Source organism: Chiroxiphia lanceolata, chromosome 11, assembly GCF_009829145.1.
Source record: "Chiroxiphia lanceolata isolate bChiLan1 chromosome 11, bChiLan1.pri, whole genome shotgun sequence".
Classification (NCBI taxonomy): Eukaryota; Metazoa; Chordata; class Aves; order Passeriformes; family Pipridae; genus Chiroxiphia; species Chiroxiphia lanceolata.
The window spans coordinates 1,055,066-1,078,899 of record NC_045647.1 but is presented as its reverse complement, the minus strand read 5'-3'; the positions used below and the strand labels follow the sequence as shown (position 1 = coordinate 1,078,899).

At 48.7% G+C, this 23,834-nt stretch overlaps 1 protein-coding gene across 7 annotated transcripts in view; it reads left to right on the top strand.

Annotated features, from left to right (window-relative positions):
- GRM7 (glutamate metabotropic receptor 7) overlaps window positions 1–23,834 on the top strand; it is a 229,867-nt gene that overhangs the window by 118,454 nt on the left and 87,579 nt on the right. For all 7 annotated transcript variants that reach the window (XR_004359143.1, XM_032699467.1, XM_032699470.1 and 4 more), the window contains exons 3-4: window positions 15,901–16,042; window positions 16,972–17,126. Coding sequence is in view for 6 of the 7 variants with exons in the window: in XM_032699467.1 (XP_032555358.1) it covers window positions 15,901–16,042; window positions 16,972–17,126 (297 nt within the window). In the remaining variant the exon portion in view is untranslated. The remainder of the gene's footprint in view (window positions 1–15,900; window positions 16,043–16,971; window positions 17,127–23,834) is intronic.

Genomic DNA, 23,834 nt, shown 5'->3' with positions numbered 1-23,834 from the left:
TGACTTAACAGAAAGTTCTTACACTTGTTTAAAAATCTGTGGGAACCTTTATTATATAGTGCAAATGTGGCAAAAAAATTCTCTTTTTCTTCACCATCCTCTGCTACACAAACTCGGTGCCTCAAAGCAGAGCTGGCATTTGCATTCCCTGAGCCCAGACAGAGGACAGGAATCCTTGAACTCTGCGTTTGCTGGGGAAAGCAAACAGTTCATGGTGTTTGTAAACCACTGAACACGCTGGAAATAATGACCAGAGAATAAAAGAACACCTTCTCTGGGAGCCTGTGGGGAGGGAAAGGCTCGAATGTCAATGATCTGGAGAGATCATAAGGCATTTTATAACGTGTTTGGGAGTTCTTTCCTTGGCTTTGTCACGGAGCTGATCTGGTGTTGGATGTGAGGACTGTGCTCTGCCCTCCCTGGGGTGGGACCATCCCCCTTTCCTTTGGATGTCCTTTGATAATTCAGTTTTCCTGCTGTCCTGGGATCCTCATGGAGGTCTCCAGGGACACGGAGCTGAAGGGGGGTGGTTGGAGGGTCACCTGAACACCCCCAGGCTCTGGGGTTTGTCAGACTGATGCTGGGGGCAGACAGGGCAGGTGATGTGTGGAATGGGGGCACTAATTAAGAGTCACCTCAGACCTGGGGCTCCTGGGCCTCATTTGTGACCATGTGGTTGTTTAAGGATGATCAGAGTCATATTTTTCAGAGGCCAAAGCAGCAGCAGTTGGAGATCCACAGGGGAGCTGGAATGATGGAATGGTGGAATGTTTTGGGTGGGAAGGACCCTTAAAGACCATGGGCAGGGACACCTTCCACCAGACCAGGTTGTTCCAAGGTTGCTTTTTTTTCTTGTAGGAAATGACTATGGAATTTTTAATGAAGGAGCTCAGAATTAGGTATTGCTGGTTTGATATTTGAAAGACAAAAGTGTCCAATGACAGTGACCTTAACCCTAATAAAAGGCATATGCAAATCAGCCAGTGCTAGGAATTAAAAGGATCAACAAAAATAAAAAAGGAAGGTATCCTTGTCAGTGTAACTTTTCTAAAGAAAAATAAAAGATACTGCATGAGAGGCTGAAGGAACTGCTCCAGATCTCCTTCCAAGATCTGTAAATCAGGCAGAGGATTTACACTTCCTGCTATTTCAACTGGAATTCTCCTTCTCCATCAGATTATTTTAGTATTTTGGGGATATTACTAATTAAAATTTATCATCAGGGTAATTTTAGTTTTAATAGAAATCTTCTTTCAGTGTGACAGGAATCAAGTTTGCATTGAAAAGCTTTCCTGAGGCGCTCGGTGTGAGCAGGGGCTCCTCCATGGCTTTGAAAACACAGAGTTTTCTTCCATAGGTGCAGGACTGGGTTGTCCTTTGGGATTACAGGGGTGTTCAGGATGGTGACACTGTTCCAGGCATGGAGCAGCCCCAGTATCCCACAGTACATCCCCCACCCCACATCCCCTGGGCAGAATTCGGGAGCAGGAGCTGCCAGCACAGCCCAGGAGCCCCCAGGGGACAGCAGCTCCCAGCCTGGATTGGAGGGGTTGGGAATTACCATCCAACGGCATTTCACTGGGAACAAAAGCAGGTATGGCTCTGTGGGAAATATTTTCCGAGGGATTTCAATAATTACCTGGATTTGGGTGGGGCAGGTGCTGCTGGAAGGTTTTGTGCTGTACATTGCCTGTGTGCCCCAAGGACCCTCCAAGCAATGGAAATCAGCAGCTTGGTGGTTATTTTTGAGTTTTGTGTCCCCAGAATGGAGGCATTTGGGGCCTTTCGTCCCCACCTGTGAGAGTAGAGCTCCTTCCCTGTTCCCTGGCTTTGTGTGGTGTTTTTCCAGATCCTTATCTGACACTTGCCAACTGCTGTCTTGCCTCCAGTGCTCTTTTATCCTTAGCCTTGTTTCTCCCCAGGTTTCATTCGACATCCCATCTTCACACAATAATCACCTGGCCTTGAACTTCCCAGTCTCCAGTAGCAGCTTCTTCATTAATATTTGAAGCGTGTGATTTTTGCTTGTTATCAGCAATATCCCGGGAGACGGCGAGAAAGGCTGTGTAGGAGGGCGTTTTAAAAGCTTATCTTTAAAGCCACGATGTTTTGTGATTTAAAAATTAAATATGGATTAACAAATGGAGAACTGACACTGTCTGGGGAATCAAGATTGGATAGAGGGAAAAAGAGCATGACTCAACAAATTGCTTTATCACAATAAACTGGAGCTATTGGTGCGGATGTGCAGAGTGGGGAAGTGGAGCTGCTCAAAATATTTGACAGTCAGCTCTTGCCTAAGTGGCTATCCAGGCAACTTAATTAAAAACATCTATTTCCCCAAAATAAGGAGTTTGTAGAACAGATGAAACCAAGCGGATTAAACAAGGCTCGCTGGAGTTCGTGGCTGTGCCTCTTTGATCCTTGGTTTTGAAAGTTGCCTTGTTCTCAGAAAGGCAAAAGGAAGTACAAAATTCACAGTAATGACTTTTAAAGGAGCTACTTTTTCAGGAATTCACCTGCAGGGCCTGTTCCTGGTTTGTTCCATGCCTGGAACGTGTTGGGCATGGCTGTTTCTCCAAATCTTCTCCAAAGGGAAGGGGCTGGAGGAGCAGGAGCAGCTGAGGGAACTGGGGGGGCTCAACCTGGAGAAAAGGAGGCTCAGGGGGGACCTTCTGGCTCTGCAAGTCCCTGACAGGAGGGGGGAGCTGGGGGGGGTCGGGAGGAGAGGGAACGGCCTCAGGCTGTGCCAGGAGAGGCTCAGGTGGGATGTTGGGAAAATTCCTTAATGGAAAGGGCTGTCCAGCCGTGGCACAGCTGCCCAGGGCAGGGGTGGAGTCCCCATGCCTGGAGGGGTTTAAAAGCCCTGTGGCTGTGACACTTGGGGACATGGTCAGTGGTGGCCTTGGCAGTGCTGAGTTAAGGGTTGGGCTCAGTGATCTCAGAGGGCTTTTCCAACCCCCACAATTCCGTGACTCTGTGAGGTGGCAGAGTCACCAGCCAGCCATGGTGTCTTTGCTCCTTGAGTGTTCCAGCCCAGAGACATGAGCCATGAAATGAAGTGCTGTGTATCAGCTCCCAGGAAGGGTATTTGCAGCAGCAAATTCCGTGCTCTGTTCAGAGAGGTGTGATGGGGAAGCAGCTCCTCCGTGGTGCTGCCGGGAGCATTCCCAGAGTGGGAAGCGTGAAATGCCAGCAAGGAGCCTGAGCACAGCGGTGGGGAGCTGCCTCCTCACTCACTGTTTTGGAATCCAGCTCTTTCAATATGTCATAATATTGGGAGGGATGATTAATATGAACCTTTGAAGCCGAGAGGAGGGTTGGAAATTAATTTTGAATATTAAAAGCGTTAATCGAAGTGTTAATTTCTCCCACACACGTTGCAGTGGTTTTTGCCAAGTAAAGATAACTTTGGTCATCTTTCTGGCCACAAAAGGAATTAGAAATAAAGAAAGTGGATGTTTCATGTGAAGTAACAGTTAACATCTCTTTTCTTGGGAGTTACATCGATGTAATGATTTTTGGTTTATGTAATGCTCAGAACATCATTTAAATTTCTTCATACCAGTCAGACTAAATTTAAGAGAAAATTTATTGGTCCTTATCACTTGTTCCACATTGAAAGAGCTGAAACTCCCAGGGCCAGGCCTCTGGCAGGATGAGGCCACGTGGAATGGTGGAGTTGGTGTGGTTTGGGAGAGTTGGGTGGTGGAGTCACGTCCTGAAGCACCAGGATTTACAGGGCAAGCAAAAATTCCTCTTTGTACTCATTAGTCCCACGTGCAGGTTTGCAGCTCTCAAGTGGAGCTTTTTCTCCCCTAAACTCCCCTGAGGTACAATAAATTCCGGTTGGAATAATGGGCTGCACAGCGCTGGAGCTGCAGGTGCGTGTCAGGAGGAGCAGGTGGGAGAGTGTGAAATTTGATCTGCAAATAATATAAGGACATTTAATTAAATTGAGACTAATATGATGAGTGCCCCACAGTAAGGGAAAGGGGCATATTCAGCATATTAATTCTTTCTTATCCTTTTTTTAGTAGTCTCTGGTCTTCTGAATGCCAGATTTCCTAGGGTTCCTGAGAATTGTCTTGCCGGAGATCCGAGTGTCCTATTGCCGTAACTCCATTCGTTAAAGGGAAAACAGAGGCTTTAAAGGTTGTGGTTGGTTTTGGAAGCTTGGCAGGGCAGTGTGGGCTGTGCTGGAGGGAGGATTTCTGCAGCAATCAATCCTTCTCTGTTCAGGGAAACACGTCGGGCACTCCAAATATTGGCAAATATTTCATGGGCCTCTCGAATTCAGCACCAAACTGAGAATCACTTTGTCTCTAATGGGCTGTTCATTGAAAAGCCTCTTTAGAGAACAGTCAATGAAGAGCTCAGTGCTGAGTAACTCAGGTATAACCATGTTCCACCTATTTTCTGAGGTTCCTGGGTGCAGGGAATGCACAGGGGCAGGGAGTGGGGGTGGTTTGGTTCCACGGGCTGGGTCGAGCACATTTTTTGCTTATTCAGCTTTTCATACCCTTTGTCTGGCTCACCTGGCTGGGGTTGCAGGAGAACTGCAGAGGTGAGAAGCCCTGGCAGGGCCCAGGCTGGGGCTGGAGTCTGTTCCACACCATGTTCAGGGCCCTGCTGAGAGAAGGTGAATGTTCAGCTGTGAGCAAACGTGCTCAGATGTGCCAGGAACGAGACCACAGCAGTGGTTCAAAGCCTGGAGGGCAAAGCTTTGCTCTCCAAGGCAGCAGGTGATCTTTGCTCCCTGTCCTTTGTGTTCACTCTGTGCAGTGTGAAGAGGAACCTCCTCAGCTCGTGGTGTCCCAGGAGCTGCCGCACAGCTCAGAGCCATGGGGGGCTCAGCACCCCACACCCCCCAGTCTGGGCCAGTATAGGAAGCCCAAAGACAGTGTGAAGGGACAGGGGTGTTCAGGGGGGGCTCCTGTGCAGCCCCCCAGGCCCTGCCCCACATCCCTCGGCGTGGCTGCTTTGGGAGCTGAGGTTGCTCAGCTCTGGGTTTCACAAAGTGCCCTCCCTAGTGCTCCCCATTCCCTCTGCTCACTGGCACCTCCTCATCCCTTCACCCAGCTCATTTCCAGGCAGGGCTGCTTCTGGGGACCAGGGCCACCCCTCTGCCAGCCCCCTCCTCCCCTGGGTGCCTCCTACCCTGGGCATTTTCCTGGAGGATCCATATTCCAGAGCTGCAGCCTGTGCTGTCCTGGGGTATTCACAGAACCATGGAATGGTTTGGGTTGGAAGGGACCTTAAAGCTCACCCAGTTCCAGCCTCTGCCATGGGCAGGGACACCTTCCACCAGCCCAGGTTGCTCCAAGCCCCTTCCAGCCTGGCCTGACTGTCTGGCTGAGTGTCACCCCCCTGTCCCCTCTCTGGGGTGCCTCTCTCAGCCCCAGTCCCTGGGTGTTGGTCTCTAACTGTGATATAACGTGGGCCATTTTCCATGAGATAAGGCACTGCTGGGATCAGTCCTGGACTGCCTCCCTAGAGCTTGCTCCTCACTTCTGTACCTTTTACAGCCTCTCGTGTCAGAGCTCCATTAACTTGACCAGATTATCCCCAGGCAGTGCAGAGGGGTGGTTTTTGCAAGGCTGCAACAGTGGTTTTATTGAACTATATTGCATTTTTAGTACTCATTTGAGAGAGGGTCATTAAGGCTCAGTCTAGTACATTAAGAACATTACTCCAGTGTGAAGGAGACAAGGATTATGAGAAAGACAAGAAAAGACCAAGGAATTACAGAGTTTTGTCTTTCTCCATCCAAGGGCTGGGAACAGAACCTGCTGAAATAATTCCCATTTGCTGAATGCACACGTTTCCAGTCCTAGAAGGCACTGGGCATGGAGAAGCTCCCAGCAGTGACCTTGGGTGTGAATCTCTTGAGAGAAAATGTGCTGCAGCAAGTGAGGACAGATCAGAAACCCTGGTGAGACCTGACAGAAAAACTGTGTTTTGATATGTCAGTCACTCCAGCTGGCACCTGCAAGTCTGATCTGGAGCTGGTTTGGAGGGAATGGGACTGGTGTGTTCCCTTCAGTCTGTTCATGCTCTGGGTTCAAATGTTCAACCATATTTTGACCCTTTCTCTGTGGCTGAGTCACTGTCCCTGCAGGGGTTTAAGAGCTGTGTGGATATGGCACTTGGGGACATAGGTTAGTGGTGGCCTTGACAGTGCTGGGGGAACAGTTGGACTCAAGGATCTTAAAGGTCTTTTCTGACCTAAATGGTTCTCTGATTCCATGAATTCTGTCATTTGCTTTCGAGACTGTGCTTAAATGTGCTTTTAACAGCTGTGTCTGACTCAGGGCTTTGTTCAGGCTTCCTGAGGTGCTGTGGGATATGAACACGCATCATGGAGTGGCAGTTTGCTGATGAGACTCGATGAACTCTTCTCTCAGGAATGTTGGAGCCCGTGTTGTTGGCCCCCAGTGTGATCTGTGTGTGACAGGCCCTGTGTGTGAGGGTGAGCCCCGGGGGAGCAGCAGCATTTCAGGGTTCAGTCAAAGCTGGGAAGCAGCAGCAGGACAGTGTGTGGAAATGAGAGCAGTGCCCCAAAGACTGGGGATGGTGGCTCAAGCGTAGAGGGAGGAGACCCTCATCCTGCTGGAAGAGTGTAGGAGGAATGAGCCAGGATCTGCTGCCTTCCTTTGGGTGAGACACAAGGAACTGGCACAGGCTGCCCAGAGAAGCTGTGGCTGCCCCATTCCTGGAAGTGTCCAGGGCCAGGTTGGCCGAAGCTCTGAGCAAACTGGTCTAGTGGAAGGTGTCCCATGGCAGGGGGTTGGAATTGGATGGTCTGTAAGGTCCCTTCCAACCCAAACCATTCTATGAACTAGAGGTGAAACAAAATGCCACAGAAATCACAGAATCATCAAGGTTGGAAGAGACTTTCAAGATCTCTGAGTCCAGCCATAAACACAGCACCATCACCACCCTTAAACCGTATCCCCAAGTGCCCTGATGTCATGGAAGCCATCTCCTTTTCCTTTAACCCTCCATGTCCCCCAGGTTCACACCCTGTTTCTTCCTGTCTTCCTGCCAAAACATGAGTTGATATGGCTTAGTGGACATGGTGGGGTTTGGCTGAAGGTTGGACTTGATCTTGAAGGTCTTTTCCAGCCTTCATGACTCTGTGATCTCTGTAACTAAGAGCAGTGAATGCCAAACCCCCGTTTGCTGTCAGGAGCTTCCCTTGGAGTTCTGTGCTCCAGCTCAATCCTCACCCCATGTCCTCACTGACTCACAGCCCAGGAGTCCCTCTGAACCCTGCTCCATGTTCCTGATCTACTGCAGAGCTTTTGCAAGCCTGACATGGGGTTCAGGAAAGAATGTTTTCATGCTGTAAATGCTGGCCTGTTCTTGGGTGGAAAAATCAGGAAACAGGTTTCCTTCCAAAATTATACTTCAAAGGTTTCTTCTTCTCCCTCCTTTCCCACTGAGATTTCCCATTGTGTCATTGCCACTCTCTAGATTTCTCATTCTTTGAAGAACTGACAAGTCTTTATTTGCCCTCAAAGATACATAACAGCCACAAAAATACCATTAACTGAGAGCAGGCTAAAACACCACCTTACCTCTCCAAGAAAAAATTAATTAGGAACAAGGGAACATTCTAAACTGTGGTTAGAAAAGCTTCATCAGTAGAGATCATTTTGTGCTCCCAGTTTATAATGATTCACTACCCAGAGGTGGCACTGTTATTGCTGGGGGGAAATGTCCCTGCAGGAACAGCACAGTCCCTAAATTACGCAGTGCAGCTCCAAGAGGCAGCTCCAACAAGCAGCCCCACGGCTCAGGATCTGTGGGGGGGGTGGGTGGCAGGAAATCGTGTCCTGCAAGGCAGCCAAAGCAGCCTCCAGGGGCTCTGTTTGGGAGCAGCCCTGCATCCAGGACCTGTGGGGAGCACTCCAGGGCCTGGAGGGGGGAGCCTGGCTGCCCTCTGCCCAGGGAGGGGGTGCTGGAGGGGAGATGCAGCTGCTGGAAGGTTCCATGAAGGGAACCGGTCTGGTTTGCAGAGCCACAGCTGCAGAGACTCAGGTTGGACCATGTGTGTGGAGAGTGGCCAAGGAAGGGAACGGAGCTGGGAAGGGGCTGGAGCAGCTGAGGGAGCTGGGGGGGCTCAGCCTGGAGAAAAGGAGGCTCAGGGGGGACCTTCTGGCTCTGCAACCCCCTGACAGGAGGGGGGAACTGGGGGGGGTCGGGCTCTGCTCCCAGGGAACAAGGGACAGGAGGAGAGGGAACGGCCTCAGGCTGTGCCAAGGAAGGTGCTGTCCAGCACTTACAGGAAAACAGGGAATATTTTACCAATTCTATTTCTTTCTTGATTCCCTGGAGTCCAATCTCCTTTCAAGACAGCCATGTGTCCCTTCAGGACCAGCCTTGCCACGTTTCCCTCCCTTTGGGCATCAGGAGCCTCTGGAGATGCCCAAGGAAAGCTGTGTCTGCAGCAGAGGCTGCTTCCCGTGGCCCTCCCCAGGAATGTCAGTTCAGGGCTCTGAGTGTGCCAGTTTGGGGGATTTCTGAACCAGCTGCAGGACTGAGATCCTTGGCTGGTGTTTGTGTGGAGCACAGCCCTCATTTGGATCATGGCTTGGCTGAAGGCTCTGCTGTGGAACACGGTATTTTTGGGGCTTTGTTTCTGCCTCCTGCAGCCAGAGCTTTCACCGCCCACAGTTGTTCCTAAAGCAAATGTGTTTTAGAAAGTGTTCTGACACCATTGCTGAGAACTTTGCCTTTGCTATTTTTACACACAGCGCTGCAGAGCTGGGCTTAGGCTGACTAAACCCAGCTCAGAAAGGGGAGGATTGAGGACATGGTTTAGGTGAACATGGTGGTGGTGCTGGTTGATGGTTGGACTCAATGACCTCAAAGGTCTTTTCCAAACGTAACAACTGTGGGATTCTCTCCCGTGTTCCCATTATTTTGGGATTTGTGCCATATGAGATCACACAAAGCGTGTTGCACTCCGGGGGGGTCCATCGTGTGGATCAGGAGGTGCACCCAGGGCTGTCCCACAGACCCCACATTGCACCCCTGTCACCTCTATTCAGGGGTCTGGATTTGGGGTCTCTCTTTTCCCTTTGCCAGCAGCACCTGCTGTAAAAACAGGCAAATGATTCAAGGCATCAGGAATGTTCTTCAGTTGAGAATCTGTTTGTTCCGGGCCCTCACAGGAAAACAGGGAATGGTTTATCAGTTATTTTCTCTCTTGATTTCCTGGGATCCAGTCTCCTTTCAAATTGGCAATGTTTCATTGTTAGGGGGATCTCAGTGTCCCTCTGAGCAGGGTTTATCCCCTCTGGAGGCTTTGCAGGGCTCTGCTCCAGACCAGCTCATTGGAGCACTCCTGGCATGAAGTTGTAACAACAAAAGTGTTTTAGATGTTTGAAACTGAACCATAATTTTATTTTATATTGTTTTTTTTTCTGCATGGATACACTGTGTGGCTCCAGTGCACCTTCTTTCTATAGCACAGATTTTAGGAAGCAAATAAATCCCAAGTTCCTCCTATTGCAAAAACCTCTCCTGTTCCTACACATGCTCCCAAGCCCCAGTGGCTCTGGGTCTAACAGGGTATCTTAATTTTCTTCATTTTGTCTCTAGCAAACAGAGCTTTTCTAAATCTTTCAAAATGATCCCATACCATTCTTATAATTTAATTTGGTGTTCCAGAGAGAGTCTTAATTTTTTGTATATTGCTGGAGTGTAACTGCCATAATAAAGGACAATTTTGAGGTGATAAAACGCACCAGGAATGTCATTAAACATGCAGCAAAGGTCTGACACAATGGAATTAAGCATTAACGAATTACATACTAGAAATATTAGTCTTCTGTATCAGTTTAGGTGTTCTGGTGTTAGGTTATGATGAGGGTTAATGTGAAAAAATGAAACAATAAACAAGATTAGCAAACATAAAATTCAAAAATGATTCAGTAGATTCTTCATGTGTAGAAAGTTTCTGAGTTAAAGCTGTTTGGTATCCACAGGGATCCTTCTCTTGGATAACTTGTTGTAGTTTCACGTTTTAATGTAATTTTATTATTGGTGCACTTTTCATTTTTACAATTGAATTATGATACTATGGAGATGTAATTTAAATTTGAGCCCATCTGCAGATCAGGGCAGTTGCAAACTTCTTTTATTGGCATAAGCAGGAACTTTGTAGCTCTCGGTAAGCAGGAAATTAAGGATATTAACTGTTCCTGGTAATGACCCAACAGCCCAATCCAGAGTCTTGTTAGAACTTTGATTTTGGAGACAAGAACCCAGCTGGCATTTCTAGATCTCTCTATTAGCCATTTCTTTAACTTGAAGTTCTTTTTCCCTGAGGATTCTGAATATTCTGTGCTGGTTTGGCCCAGGAAATCCAGGCAGAATGAAATCCAGCCAGTTGTCTTTGAATGTGCCTTGCTGTGTTTTAATTTTGGGGGTCAGAATGATTTAATTTATTTCCATTTCTGGCTGCATGGAATGGCAGGAACTTTTCTACCAACCAGCTGATTTCCACAGATTAAAATCCCTTTGTAGTGCCTCAGGCAGAGCTGGTGCTGGATCACCCCGGGATCTCCTCCGGGCTCTGCATCCCAGCTTTCCTGGGGACATGGAGCAGGACTGGAGCTGTTGGATAAATGCTTGAGATCCTTCCTCTGGGGTGTTCTGATGACCCCAGCCCATCCCTGGTGAACTTCCACACTGGTGGCACCTTGTGGGACAGGGGGATATCGGAGATCCAGGTTGGTGTGCTGTGAATCTGCAGCTTTGGGAATGGCACTGGAAGTTTTCCTACATTAGAGTGATTTACTGAAAATTTGATTTATTTCTTGCAAGAGGCTGAGGACCAGTCCTGCAGCATGGACATGGAGGGGTTTATTCTGGGTTTTGCTGAAATGTGAACTCCCTCATATAACAAAACCCCACCTCAACCCCCTCCCTGCCACAGAGGCTCCTGCTCTGCTCTAAAGGTGTGAGTCATGTATTGACTTCCCAGTGACTGTTCCTTGAAGATTTGGTGGGTTTGTGTCAGGTGTTTGAACAGTTCTCTCTCCCTGCCGAGGAGTTTGACGCCAAACAAGCTGCCAGCCCAGCTGCATTTCAAGAGTATCAAATAATCTCTGTCGTTCCAGTTCCTTTGGGATGTGACTCTGCTTTATCAGGGAAATATCCTCAATTGTGAGATTGGAGTTTTCACATGGGGAGAGTACTGACTTCTCTAACTCAGTCTTCAGTGTTACTGCCATTAGTTTCCTGTCTGCAGAATATATGAGGTTCACAAGTAAAATTCATTGCAGCTCATAAATTGTATATGCAGGGTATAGAAGGATATGCCAGAGCCCAGCAGTGACATAAAAAACGTATATAGCAGTGAAAAAACCCTCCTACGTGCCTTTGAGGTTTATTTTGTTTCTTCCCCAGTTAATTCCTCTCCTTTTCCTGCCCCAAGCTGAGGTTAAACTGTATTTCCCCTTGTGTGATGGGGGGTCCTGCTCGTTGGACCATTGTGGGACCACAGCAGCTCCCTGGTGGGGTCTTTCCGAGGGGTCAGAAATCCTCCACACTTGAAGACTTCTTGTCTTTATTGTTTAGATTAAAATTCTAGTTGCCATCTGTACTTAACCTGTCCTTTTCCCACCCTTCCCAATAAGCCTTTGTTAAAATCCTGATTTGAGGATGTTTTCTGTGCTGATGAGCAGCGAGAAAGGTCCTCAAATCCCTGCCAGTGGAGGATGAGCTGTGCCGAGCCATGCAATGCCAAAGGCTTTGTCTCTTGTTCCCATAACTTTAATAAACATCCAGGAGGCAGCTCCTGGCAGCTGCTAATTTTAAAGTAACATATTAATCAAATTAATTGAGAGTTCCTTTTAATAATCAGCAGCAACAACATAACTTTGTGATGTTTTCAGTGTTGCTAAAAGTAATTCCCCCCCTCCCCCAAAGAGGATCTCTGCAGATAAATCAGCTGAAAAAGTGTTAAAGTGTCTCTTTTGCTACCTGATAATCCAATTAAGTGGTGATAAGAAAAATAGCTCCTGGAGAATTTCAGGGAAGCGGAATAATGTACTTAGTGTTGTACCAGAATCCAAATACCACATAATCGTGGGTATCCATGGATACTGAAGCAACACTTTGATTACCAGATACATCCATTACCCTTAAATACCAGCGCTGGGGGTTTAATGCCCCGATCAATTTAGCGCGTGACTGCTCCAGCCCGGAGAACCCTCCTGGGGATCTGCTCCAGAGCAGCACAGGAGCTGGCAGGGGAGGGAAGGAAGGCAGCCAGGATATTTTTGAGACTCTCTTCCCAGTTCCTGTGTGCTGTCAGCTGCCACCCAGCTGGCTCCATCCGCCTGCCCTCCGGCTGCCAGGAGCTGGGGCGTCCTGGGATCTGGCCTGACCTCTGTGCCATGTCTGTGACTTAGGAGCGGGATTCCCAGGAAAAACCATCACATGATAATGCTGTAGAGTGCTTGTGCTGTTGGGAGTCACTCCACAGTGGGTGGATGGCCTTGCTGTCCCAACTTTTGATCACAGCAAGATGAGCGTGTTGGTCATCTCACAGCACAGGATCCGGCGTGAGGCTGGAGACACAAAGTCATGGAATCATAAAATCCTATAATGGTTTACTTGGAAGGGGCCTTAAAGCTCATCCAGTTGCACCCCCTGCCATGGGCAGGGACACCTCCCACTAGCCCAGGTTCCTCCAAGCCCATCCAACCTGGCCTTGACCCTTCCAGGAACGGGGCAGTCACAGCTTCTCCGGGTGTGTCAGAGCAGCCCTGGTTTGATCTCAGGTGGTTTTGGCTCCAGACTCCCACCCCTTGCCACAGCACTTGGTGCCAGTGAGAGCATTTGTCACTTCTCCAGTCCATCAGGGGTAATGGATCACTGCAGGAATTCATGGCAAAGGCCTGAATTTGCAACTTTCACGTTGCTACCACTTAATTGCCTGAGAGGTTTTTCCCTGGTGAGTGCAGTGCCTTAACCTGACAGGTTAAATAACTGTGCACACGTTTCCTGGTGGAACAGGAATGTGGGATGAGAATATGGAAGCTGAACTTATTCTATCTGTGCCATTTGGACAATCTGCCCCCAGTTCCTTGGGCACCTCTGCTTGCTGAGGTAAATGCCAGGGGGCCCTGCCTGCCACGGGCTCCTCCAGAGGGATGGGAGCACTGTTATCCCAGCTCGGGGGTTGGATGTGAGCAGCAGCTCATGGGCTGGGGTAGGTGGGTGCTGTGATGGATCACTGCTGCTGAAGGACCTTTGTGCTCTGGTGTCAGAGCTGCCTGGGGTGGATTTGAGCTGAGCAAACTGGAAAATAACACACTTTGACCCCTTTGGGTGGCTTCGGGGCCGTATTTGTTCCTCAGGCCTCTGTTTGCTCTTTGGGGCTGCATTCCCAGTCCTCTCACCTTTTATGACTGAAGGTGATGGGAGGTGATGAAGGACTGCAAAGAACCTTCACAGCAGCTTCAGATGTGTCTAAATAATGGCTCCATCCAGCACAGAGGAGCCCTTTGGTCCCAATGCCATAAAATACATCTGCTCCTGCTCTGCTCTGTCACAGTGGGAGCCTCTCAAAAGGACACTGTGGAGGGCAGGAATAAATTTCCAAGTGACGAATCCTTGAGCTCTGTAGCACTCTAGGGGTTGGGTTAGTTTTTTCCTTTCTTTTCTGTCAACGAATTCTCCAAAGTTGCCACGCCCTTGTTTTACAAGAGAAATTGGAGTCTCTCGGGGGAGGTTTGGAGTAGCCTGGCTTGGAGTGATGGAGTGCCAGGGAGGGCACAGGGACTTCCCAGGAGCAGATAATAACTTGAAATTCTCCTCAGGCTTGATGCCAGGGCAGAGAGATGTTCCCCCAGCAGAGCCACGTGGATGGCTTCCCTGACTGCTGTGCCTGGGTGGTGCCCTGGCCCTGCCATGGAGCAGGATGCTCAGAGCCAGGGCTGGCTGGGGGAGCTGTGCTTTTAACCAGCTGCAATCCCTGCCAAGTGGGTCATTCCAGGAAAGCTGGATAGCACTGCTCACGAGTTTGAGTTCATTCTGCCTAATTTTGACTGGGGAAAAAAAGAGAGCATTTTAAACTCTTTAGATTTTAGAACTCACTAGCAGCGAGGCTTTGTCTCTCCATTTAAAAATTAAATTTATTTTTAAAAACCTGTATTGTTTTCTTTGAAAACAAACAAACAAACAACAAAAACACCAGGTTGTGAAAATTTCAGGTTGTGATAATTGTGAAACAAACCGAAAGATTTTGTGTGAGTCAGAGAAAAACTTGGGGGTTATTATTCTCTTTTATTCTTTCCCTGCCTTTCCTTTTCACTGTTTTATTTCTTCCCACCAAACCAGTCCTTCTTCCCCCGGAGCTTTTGGAGCAGCCAGTACAGCAGAGCAGCTTTGCCTTCAGGCAGCCCCTGCATCTCAGCTTCTCTGCCTCTCAAACAAGGGAAAAGGAGCCTGCCCTGCTCTGGGAGGTGCTCAGGGACCTGCACAGGAGGCAGATTTTACCATTTTAAAGGCTGAGTTTGGGTTTCACGGCTCTTCCAGGGGTTCCTCCAGGTGTTGCCGTGGCTGCTGTGCCCTGGGTCGAGGATGGTGCTGCACTGGCAGATGGTGGGTGCTGGGGATGAGCCTCTTCCTCCTCCTCCCCCTGTAGGATCCCTCCACACAAACACCTTCTCCACTGCCTCGTTTAGCAGTACTTTTAGATCTATTTTAAAGCTTATCTGTGAATCTCTCCTTTGTCCTGCTGCCTTTTAATTAACTCATCCCCACTGCTGTTTCTTATTAAGCAGCTCTGATATGTTATTAATTAACACATTGTGCAGTAGAGTGGGGAGGTTGGTATCTGAGATGCCATAAAAGATGAAAGTGTTTACCACTGAGAAACAAAATAATTAAGGCAAAAGTTGTGTTTTCATCTGCCAGCAACAAGCAGAATATCACTGGAGATGGGATGGTTTTCTCTTTTATTTTTCCTAAAACAACCTAAATAACTGTACTCTGGGAACTGTGCTGGCAGGGAGCCTCTCTCTGCCCTGGCTGTGGGTGTCCCTGTTCCGTGCTCACACTCTATGCCTTGTTTCCTGTGTATTTATAAGAAGTCCCATTCACAGACGTACTTTATCTCAAGGCTTCAATATTTGGGTTTCTCCAGCCCAGCTGGTGATGGGCATTGGAACAAATAAGGATTTTCTTGATCTTTATCCTTGATTTTCATTTTTATCCTTTTTTGTTTGTTTGTTTGTGTTTTGGTTTGGTTTTTTTTTGCATTACCAATATTTCAACTCCTTGGCTGTTCTTATTCCAGATAAGTCATTTCAGTGGAAACATTTTACCTCAAGAGCCTTCAACTTGCAAAACCAAGAATTTCAGCCCTTTGCTGAGATAAAATTTGTGTAATACACCTCCAGCATCACTTACCTTTCAGCCTGTTGTTTCGGGGGTTTTTTTAGTCAGTTTAAGCTTATTCAGGTTGCCATTTGGGTCGGTTTATTTTTTTTAATTTCTCTATTTTCAATCCTTCCACTGACCATATATTTGCTTATTTTGCTTTTCTACAATGTTGGGTTTTCTCACCTGTTTAAACCACAACCCTACCCAGCCATGCAGACTGTGCATATCGGAGCTCTCTGTGCAAAAAAATAATGGTATGAATAAGGGTATGAATATGGAATAATGGTGTGAATATGAAATAATGGTGTGAAACCCTCAGGAAGTGGCACATGAAGTGCCCACAAGGGCAGTGATCCCATCAGAGAACCGGTCTTCCCCCCAGGCTCCCCCTCCAGCATGTGCAGTTCCCGCTGCCATCCCTGGGCTCACTCCTGCTGTTCCATTTTCCTCCTGTGACAGTCCTTCTGCTCTCCCCTGTCTCTGGCTCAGGTGGGCTCTGCATTGCCCAGTCCCTGAAGATCCCCCAGGACCGCAAGGACAGGAGCATCGACTTCGACAAGATCATCCGGCAGCTGCTGGAGACGCCCAACGCCAGGGCCGTCGTCATCTTCGCCAACGATGAGGACATCAGGTGAGGGCAGCTGAGGGAATTCGTGGGGCTGGGCAGCTCTGCAGCAAAGGCAAGGCAAAAAGAACGGGAGGAGTGAAGTGGGAGTGCCTGTTGGTAAGAGCAATGCGGGGGGGGGGGGGGTTTGGGATGTGGGGGAAGCACCAGGCACGAGGGTGCTCTGCCCTGGCTCAGGGGGTGCCCAGACCACACTGGGGGCACAGGAACGGTGACCAGGACCTGGGAGCTTTTCCTGGCATAGGGGTACCCATGCACTGGATGGCAGAGCTGACCTTACCCCTCAAAGAGGTGCTAAGAGCACGCCCCTCTCTCCAAGCTCGTTCTGTCATGTATAATTAATTATTTCAGGCTCTATTTTATGGCAAATGAAGCTTAATAGTGATAAAGTGATTTGGATGCTCAAGGTTAAATCACATAGAACTGGCTCATAGAATAATACAAAGAATATTTTATATTTCATTTCTCACTTGCCCATGTTCCACATTCTCACTCCAGAATTTTAAATCGGCTTAAAATTGTGATGGAATCATCAGTTGCTGAAAGGCTCAGTCCTACAGTGAGACAAAAAGAATTCAGGATGAAGTTTCAATAAAGTCAGTGGCAAAACTCTTAAGTTTTGGTGGAATCAACGTGTCAGTCACAGGATACAGGAGAATTTAAAGAGAAGTCCTGTTGGTGCTGCAAAGGATGGTTTGGGTTGGGAGGGACCTTTAATGACCATCTTGTTCCAAGCCCCTGCCATGGGCACCAACACCTTCCACTAGACCTGGGTGCAGGAATGTGCCGTTTCTGCTCATGACAGTGTGGATCAGGTTGGAAAAGCCCTCTGGGATGACTGAGTCCCCCCGTCCTGCCCCTGGCACAGGCTGTCTCCTGCAGCAGTTCTGTGTTTAAACCCCACGACCGTGTGAACACGCCCTTCTCTCCCACAGGCAGATCCTGGCGGCCGCCAAGAGGGCGGATCAAGTGGGACATTTCCTGTGGGTGGGCTCGGACACCTGGGGCTCCAAGGTGGGCCCGCTGCTGCAGCAGGAGGACGTCGCCGAGGGGGCCATCACCATCCTGCCCAAGAGAGCCACCATCGAGGGTAAGAGTTCCCCTCCCCTCCCCTCCCCTCCTGCTCCCCACACGCTGCTGGGGCACAATTGGTCACCTGGGATTTTCCCCATAAGTGTTTTGGGATAAAGGTGCCCAGAACAGGGTGGTACAGACCAGGAAGCACATGGGGTAAGTGCTGAATTTTCCCCAAATCTCCCTGTTCCCCACATGGACACCCAGCGTCATTCCCACAGCAGCAGCTGCCAGCTGTGGGTTATTGGAGCATGATCCCAGAGCCCACCCTGAGCTGTGGGGATGTCACAGGGCTTCCATCACCCAAAGGAAAGGAAACCCAAATGATCTGAATGTGTCATGTGGATACATGGGGGCAGAAAGTCTGTTGCAACCTTTGTCTCAACTCTGAAGCAGCGGAGAAGTTCTCCACTGAAGGAGTAAAACTTCCTTTTCAGATCAGTGGTTTCCACTGAAACTTAGCTTAACTTTTATTTCCTGCAGATCAAGCACTATATTTACTTATACATGTTGCTTGTGTGCTTGAAAAATATACACACCTATACATATGCACATGTATATAAAACTTATGGGAAACTTTGACATAATCCCTTTGTTTCCCAACATTCCTTTGTGTTCTGAAGAGTTTGTTGTCTGATCTCTCCTCAATTTGTTAATCCTTTTGTGTGCAGGGATGCTTAACTATCCACGTGGCTTCCTCTAGGCACCAAACTGGTTGATTAGAGTCTGTGTTCTCTGTAATATGAAAAGAAAAGTTGTTTACAAGGTTCAGAAGGTAAAGAACTTTCCTTTGAGTAAAGAAAACAAACTCCTCAGCTGGCACATGGTGTGTGGGGCAGGGTCTCCACAGAGTCCTTGAACACATTGCCTACACTAAAATAGGTTCTGGTGTCTTCACTCCCTGGAAAACCAAATATTTGCATTTTCCTGTGGCTGCACTCCCTCCTCATCAGTTATTCTTCTCAGGTGTACCATGTGCTTCCTTCTTCTACATTTTTCAGCCCCCGAGGTGTTCTCGAACGTTGTTTCTCCGTAAATACCTAAAGTTGATAGACAATGAAGTGATTTGTTTCTGAAAACTGGGGTATTTCAATAAGCTTTTCATACCGTCTGTATTCATCCCTGTGGGTTCCTGACACAGAAAAGAAAACTCTGCCAACAGTAAACAGAAACAAAAACTTTCCAGGTTTACTTGTTTTAAAATATTTTACTTCTGTCTTACACACTGAACCCATGAGGGGTTTTTTTGGACCCAGTAGGTGAGGAGAGCAGAGTGGAAGGGTCCAGGTATAGAAAGTCAGTTAAATAATAACAGTGGTAAATATCAGTGTATCTGGTATATCTGCAAAAATATATTTATTGAGCCCACAGATATCTTCTTATTCAGTGACTGTGTTGAAGAATTGCCTGAAGGTTGGTTGGTTGCATTCTGCACTTGTAGCCACGCAGGCTGGAGGATTAATTGTGATGCTTAAATCACATTTTGCCTATCACTGTCTCTAACTGTGCTCATCCTTTAGGAGTAGATCCATGTTTCAGGTCCCTGTGTTGCAGGGACTCCCTGGCAGGGCAGGGCAGTGGGGCAGAGCAGGGGCTGTCCCGGGTGGGCAGGAGGCAGAGCCAGGTATCCCTGTCTGGAGCAGAGGCTCCCTGGCTGCTCAGAGAGCTTCAGGCTGGTTCTTACCTCCCTCAGTCCTGTTCATCCAGCCCCAAATGCCACCTGGATCTGCCTCCTGCTCCTGCTGTTACAGGGAGGGGAAAGGGATGCATATCCCCATTCTCCTGGAGCAGTTTTCCAGGACTCCACATTCCCAGCCCAATTCCATTTCAGTTTCATTCACCAAGAGAAGCATCCACAGCTCTGTTACTTACAGAAATCAGGAATCCTTGGGCATTAGTGTTCCCATGCTTAGGAAGGCTCTTATCCCTCTGGATTGCTGCCTTCCTTGAATTTAGGCTGCTGGATGTTGTTTTGTTTTCCTTTCTGTTGTTCTAATTTCATTTGGCCAAGAGTCCAGGAGAAGGGAATTAGGCATTTTTATTCTTTTATCATCCAGCAATGAACATCTGCTTCCTAAAATTCAATAATGCATTTCTTTTGGTGAAGGTATAAAATAAAAGAAATAAGCCGCCTTGATTTTCCCTATAAATTGATGGGAACAAAGTCAATGAGCAGAATGGAGCCCAGTGCCTGGAGCAGACCCCAGCCCAGCAGGCTCCACCTGAGCAGCAGCCCTGGGGCTCACAGGCTCCAGGTCAAGGCAACAGTTAAGCACCAGCTTAATTCCCATTGGATTTGGTGAGAATTCTGTGTTAGTCATGAATGAGGGGGTTGCCCTGATTTTACTCCTCAAGAGCATTTTTTTCTTCCCTTTCCTTTTATCACTGTCTTAGGTAGTATTTGAAATATACTGGGAAAAGATTCCTAGGAGGCCTCCCTGGAAGCAGAGGCACTGCAGCTCCTGCACCTCGCCCTGAGTGTGTGACTCTGCCCCTGCTCCCAGTTCAGGGGAAAGAGCCAGGAAATCCCAGAGGAGCTGGTGTGGGAAGTGACCTGTGGAGACCCTCCAGTCCAACCCCTCTGCCCAGGTAGGGTCACCTGGAGCAGATGTCCAGATGGGTTTGGGATGTCTCCAGAGCAGGAGATTCCACACCTGCCTTGGGCAGCTGTTCCAGGCTCTGGCATCCTGAGGTAAAGAGGTTCCTGAGGTGGAACTCCCTGGGTGATAGTTCATGGCCATTGCTCCTCACCCTGTCCCTGGGCACCCCTGCACAGAGTGTGGGACCACCCTGACACCCCTTGGAGGTGTTTGTGTGGATGGATGGGATCCCCTCTCAGCCTTCTCTTCTCCAGACCAACCAAGCCCAGCTCCTGCAGTCTCTGCTCATCAGAGAGATGCTCCAGACCCCAGATCATCCTTGTGGCCTCCACTGGACCCTCTCCAGTAGCTCCCTGTCTTTCTTGAACTGTGGACACCATAGTTTTCTGCATGTCTCCCAGCTAGCATTCCTATTTTCCTAACAGTGGGAATATCCCAGCAGCCTCTGGCTCCAGAGGGAGCCCAAAGCCCTCTGTTTCTTGTAGGATCAGGCCCCAGATCTGCAGTTATTTGTCTTGATACTTGATGTCACTCTGGGGACAGAATTTTCTTTGCCACAATCCCACGGGGGGGATTTAGGAAATCATTACATGAACTGAATTCATTCATCTTAAGTCAGTCTTAATATAGCCTGATTGTGTGTGATGTAATTATGCTGGAAGGATAAAGTTGCATTTTATTTGCATAATTGCAGTAGACAGGGAGCCAGAGGAGCTGCACATTAAAGAGCTGGAAAGTTGGGAACGTGCTCCATAGCCAGTTTAACCAGGTACCAGAGAAGCTGAAAGGTTTGAGATGTTTTCAGGGGAAAAGCAGATTGTATTTATTTTTAGAAAAATTATGGCAGCAGGATACTGTACTCTGGTTCTTGCTGCTTTGAACTCTTGCAAAAGAGGGTTTTGGTGGTGTGTCCTCATGTGGAGAGAGGAGCACTGAAACATCAGTCCCGTCCTGAGTCTTAGAAATCGTTTTCCTCTTAAACTCAACTGTGAGGAAATCAACTGCTATCTGCTCACCTCTTCCTTTCTGTTGTTCCTACACCTCTTTTCTGTGCAAAATTTATCAAATTGGGCTGTTACCCTGTGGTTCATGTTGTTACTGTTCATCTACTGACTGAACACTTCCAGAAATCTGGTTTTTTCTCCAATAATTTCCTTTTGAAATAGTCTTGCTTGTCTTTCTTACGTGTCTGTGCTCTGTCTTCATGGACACACCAGCTCCCAGGGAAATGAAACCAAGGAGAGGAGCAGCTGTAAGAAAAATACAGAGGCTAATATACATATATGTGTGTGTGTGTGATGTTAATTATTTAGAAAGTTGGAAAAATGCTTTGCTGATGTGGAAAAAAATATTATTTACAGGCTGAGCTCAGAACTGGTGCAACTAAACAGTGAGATTCAAGGAGATTTAAGATGAATGACTCCATTCCAACAGGCTGGGGATGTGGCCCAGGCTGCAGCGTGTGGAGCTCTGGGCTTGGAGGTTAAGGGATGGCTCCAGTCCAGCCCAAGGACACGCCCAGATATTCAAAAAAACAGGAATGCTACAAACCAACCTAACGAGAATTTTTCAGTTGTTTGTCTTCCAAAGGAATCCTGGTTTTATGTTTTGGTTTTATTTCTAACAAGAACCAGTTTGCTTCTTTTTAGTTTGGGTGGGATGAACTGGGAAAAAAGCCATGGAAGGGTAGTGATTTAAGGACAAATCAGTGTGCAATGATATCTCACTGTTTAGTGGCTCTGAAATGTTTTCCCTTCTCATCCCAGCGCAGCAAAGGGAAGGAGCTCGGGGCTCATTGTGCTCTGTTAGAGACAGTTTGGATTTAATCCAGTGTTAATGAACAGGGGCACACTGCTCTGCATCTCCCCAGGGCTGCCTTCACCAGGATGCTGCTCTGGGAGGGATGTGCTTCCTGCAGCACCTCCCACCCCCTCCCTCAGTGGAACACAGGGCTGGCTCATATCGCTCAGGAATATCGGGAAAATAGTCCACTTTGGATTTCTTTGGTTTGTTTACAGCCCGGTTCAGCATCTATTCCAGTTCTCTGTTGTTCTCCAGCTTTTTCTGTGTCCCTGGGGCATGAGCATGTGGTTTGGAGAGAGTCAGTGGGCTGGAAAGATGTGGCTCCAGGGCTTTGTTTCATCCTGGGCTGTGGGGCTGCAGCCTTGCTGAGCAGAGCCCAGGAACACCAGGAGCCAGGGGGGACACCAGTCCTGAGGGAAGGGGCTCGGACCATCGCTCCCAAATTTACCCATTCCTGCCATAACCTGTCCTGAATGTTCCTCTCATCTCCTCAGCACCCCCCACCTTTCCCATTGTGCTCCCTGCCCTGCTGAGGGGCTCCAGCACTGGGGGGTTTGTCCTTCCTCGGTCCTCCAGGCTGGTTGGGAGCAGTGGGACCAGCTCAGGGGTCTCCCCTGTCCCCAGGACAGGCTCCAGCCCCGGGGAGGGGACACCCCCAGCCTCTGCTAAGAGAGGTTTTTTGTCAAAAAGGTGCTTTCAGGTGGCACTTCCCATTCCTTACAGAGACCTGTTGGCTGGTGAAGGAAGGACTCACCTTTCTGTTCTCTCCATCAATCACTGTGTGTTTAAAGTCAGTCTCCCCAAAAACTTGTTGGGCCTGTATCTTCCCCAGTGCCGATGAAGCCCTTAACTGAATTTAAATTAACCCTGCAGCTGCCTGGGAGTTCAAGGCACATTCACAGCCTTGCAAAGTTTCTTGCGTATTGATTCCAGCCTGTGGAAAAGTCACTCTGGGAGTTCAGATTGGCTTTGATTCCTCCTGGCTCCATGCTGGATCTCACTGTCTCCTACCTGTGCATGGACAGACTTGTTCAGCAGGAGCACAGGGGATGGACAGTGGGATGGAGCAGGCAGTGCCCAGGGAGTGTGTGGTCCCTGGGATGCTCGGAGGGCCAGGCACCTTCAGGCACTGCAAGGTCACAGTCAGGTCACCCAGAGCCTTCTCTTCTCCGGGCTGAACAATCCCAACTCTCCCAGCCTTTCCTCCCAGCAGAGCTGCCCCATCCCTCTGACCATCCTGGTGCCCCCCCTGGACTCTCTCCAGCACCTCCATGTCCGTCCTGTGCTGTTCCCCAGGGCTGGAGCAGCTCTGCAGGGAGGTCTCAGGAGACTTTCCCTCCCAGCTCAGGATATTCTGTGGTTCTATGAGTTTTATAGTTACCCCCCTGGCTGCTGTGTGATGCTCAGATATTGGAGTTCCTTTGGAGTTTGTTGGACAGTTGGAAGGTGTGATGTTTTCAGAGTACTAAAGAGAATTATCTGCAACTGCTCAGTGCAAGATACAGCCCACAACCCCCCCAGCATTAGCACGAGTTCTGTCCCAAATGGGGTTTGAACCAAATGGTGCTGCTGCTTCAGAGCAAAGAAATGAGGTAGGAAGCTCTAAATTGGACCATAAAGAGCTGCTGTAAAATAAGGATTTAGGAGCTTTCTCTGGGGCCCCTGGAAATGAAATCAAGCTCCAGCAGGTCTGGCTTTGCCAGGATCCAGGTCCTCTGTGGGAACCAGCTGTTCTCCACCACGTGGCCTGTGTGCCTCTAGTTCTGTATTTCGGGTACTGCTCCCAGGGCTTCTCTTGGCATTTTCTCTTTGATGTTCATGTTTAACTGTTATTTGAGGACACTGGAGATCGTGTGGGTGGTTGTTTTGAGAGAGGGAGACGTGTACACACAGACACAGACTGGGACGGTTGATGCCGCAAGAAGAGAGAATTCCCAGAGTAATACACAGCCACTGAGTCCCCTTCAGATGCATCATCCCTTTTGGAATGCCCTGAATTGCATCTTCTCAAGAACAGTTTCCCTCTCGATGGTCTGACACTGGAGCTGTCTGGGGGATGTGTCTGGGCAGAGTATTTCCAGCCAGAGAGGCAGGATTTTGTTTTTAGAGAGCTGCTCCCTGCGTGTGCCAGCTCCTGGTGGGGATGTGGGTGGTGGGACCCTCCAGACCCTCCTCTGCAGGTCTGCCCTGGCAGGAGGTGTGGGTGGGTGCCCATGGTGGAAGGGGCACCACAGGCACTATTCCCCCCCCCCAGCAGTTGGCCACGTGCTGCTTCCCAGCGTTTTTCCAGGGCAGCAGAGCCAAGGGCAGCCCAGGCTTGC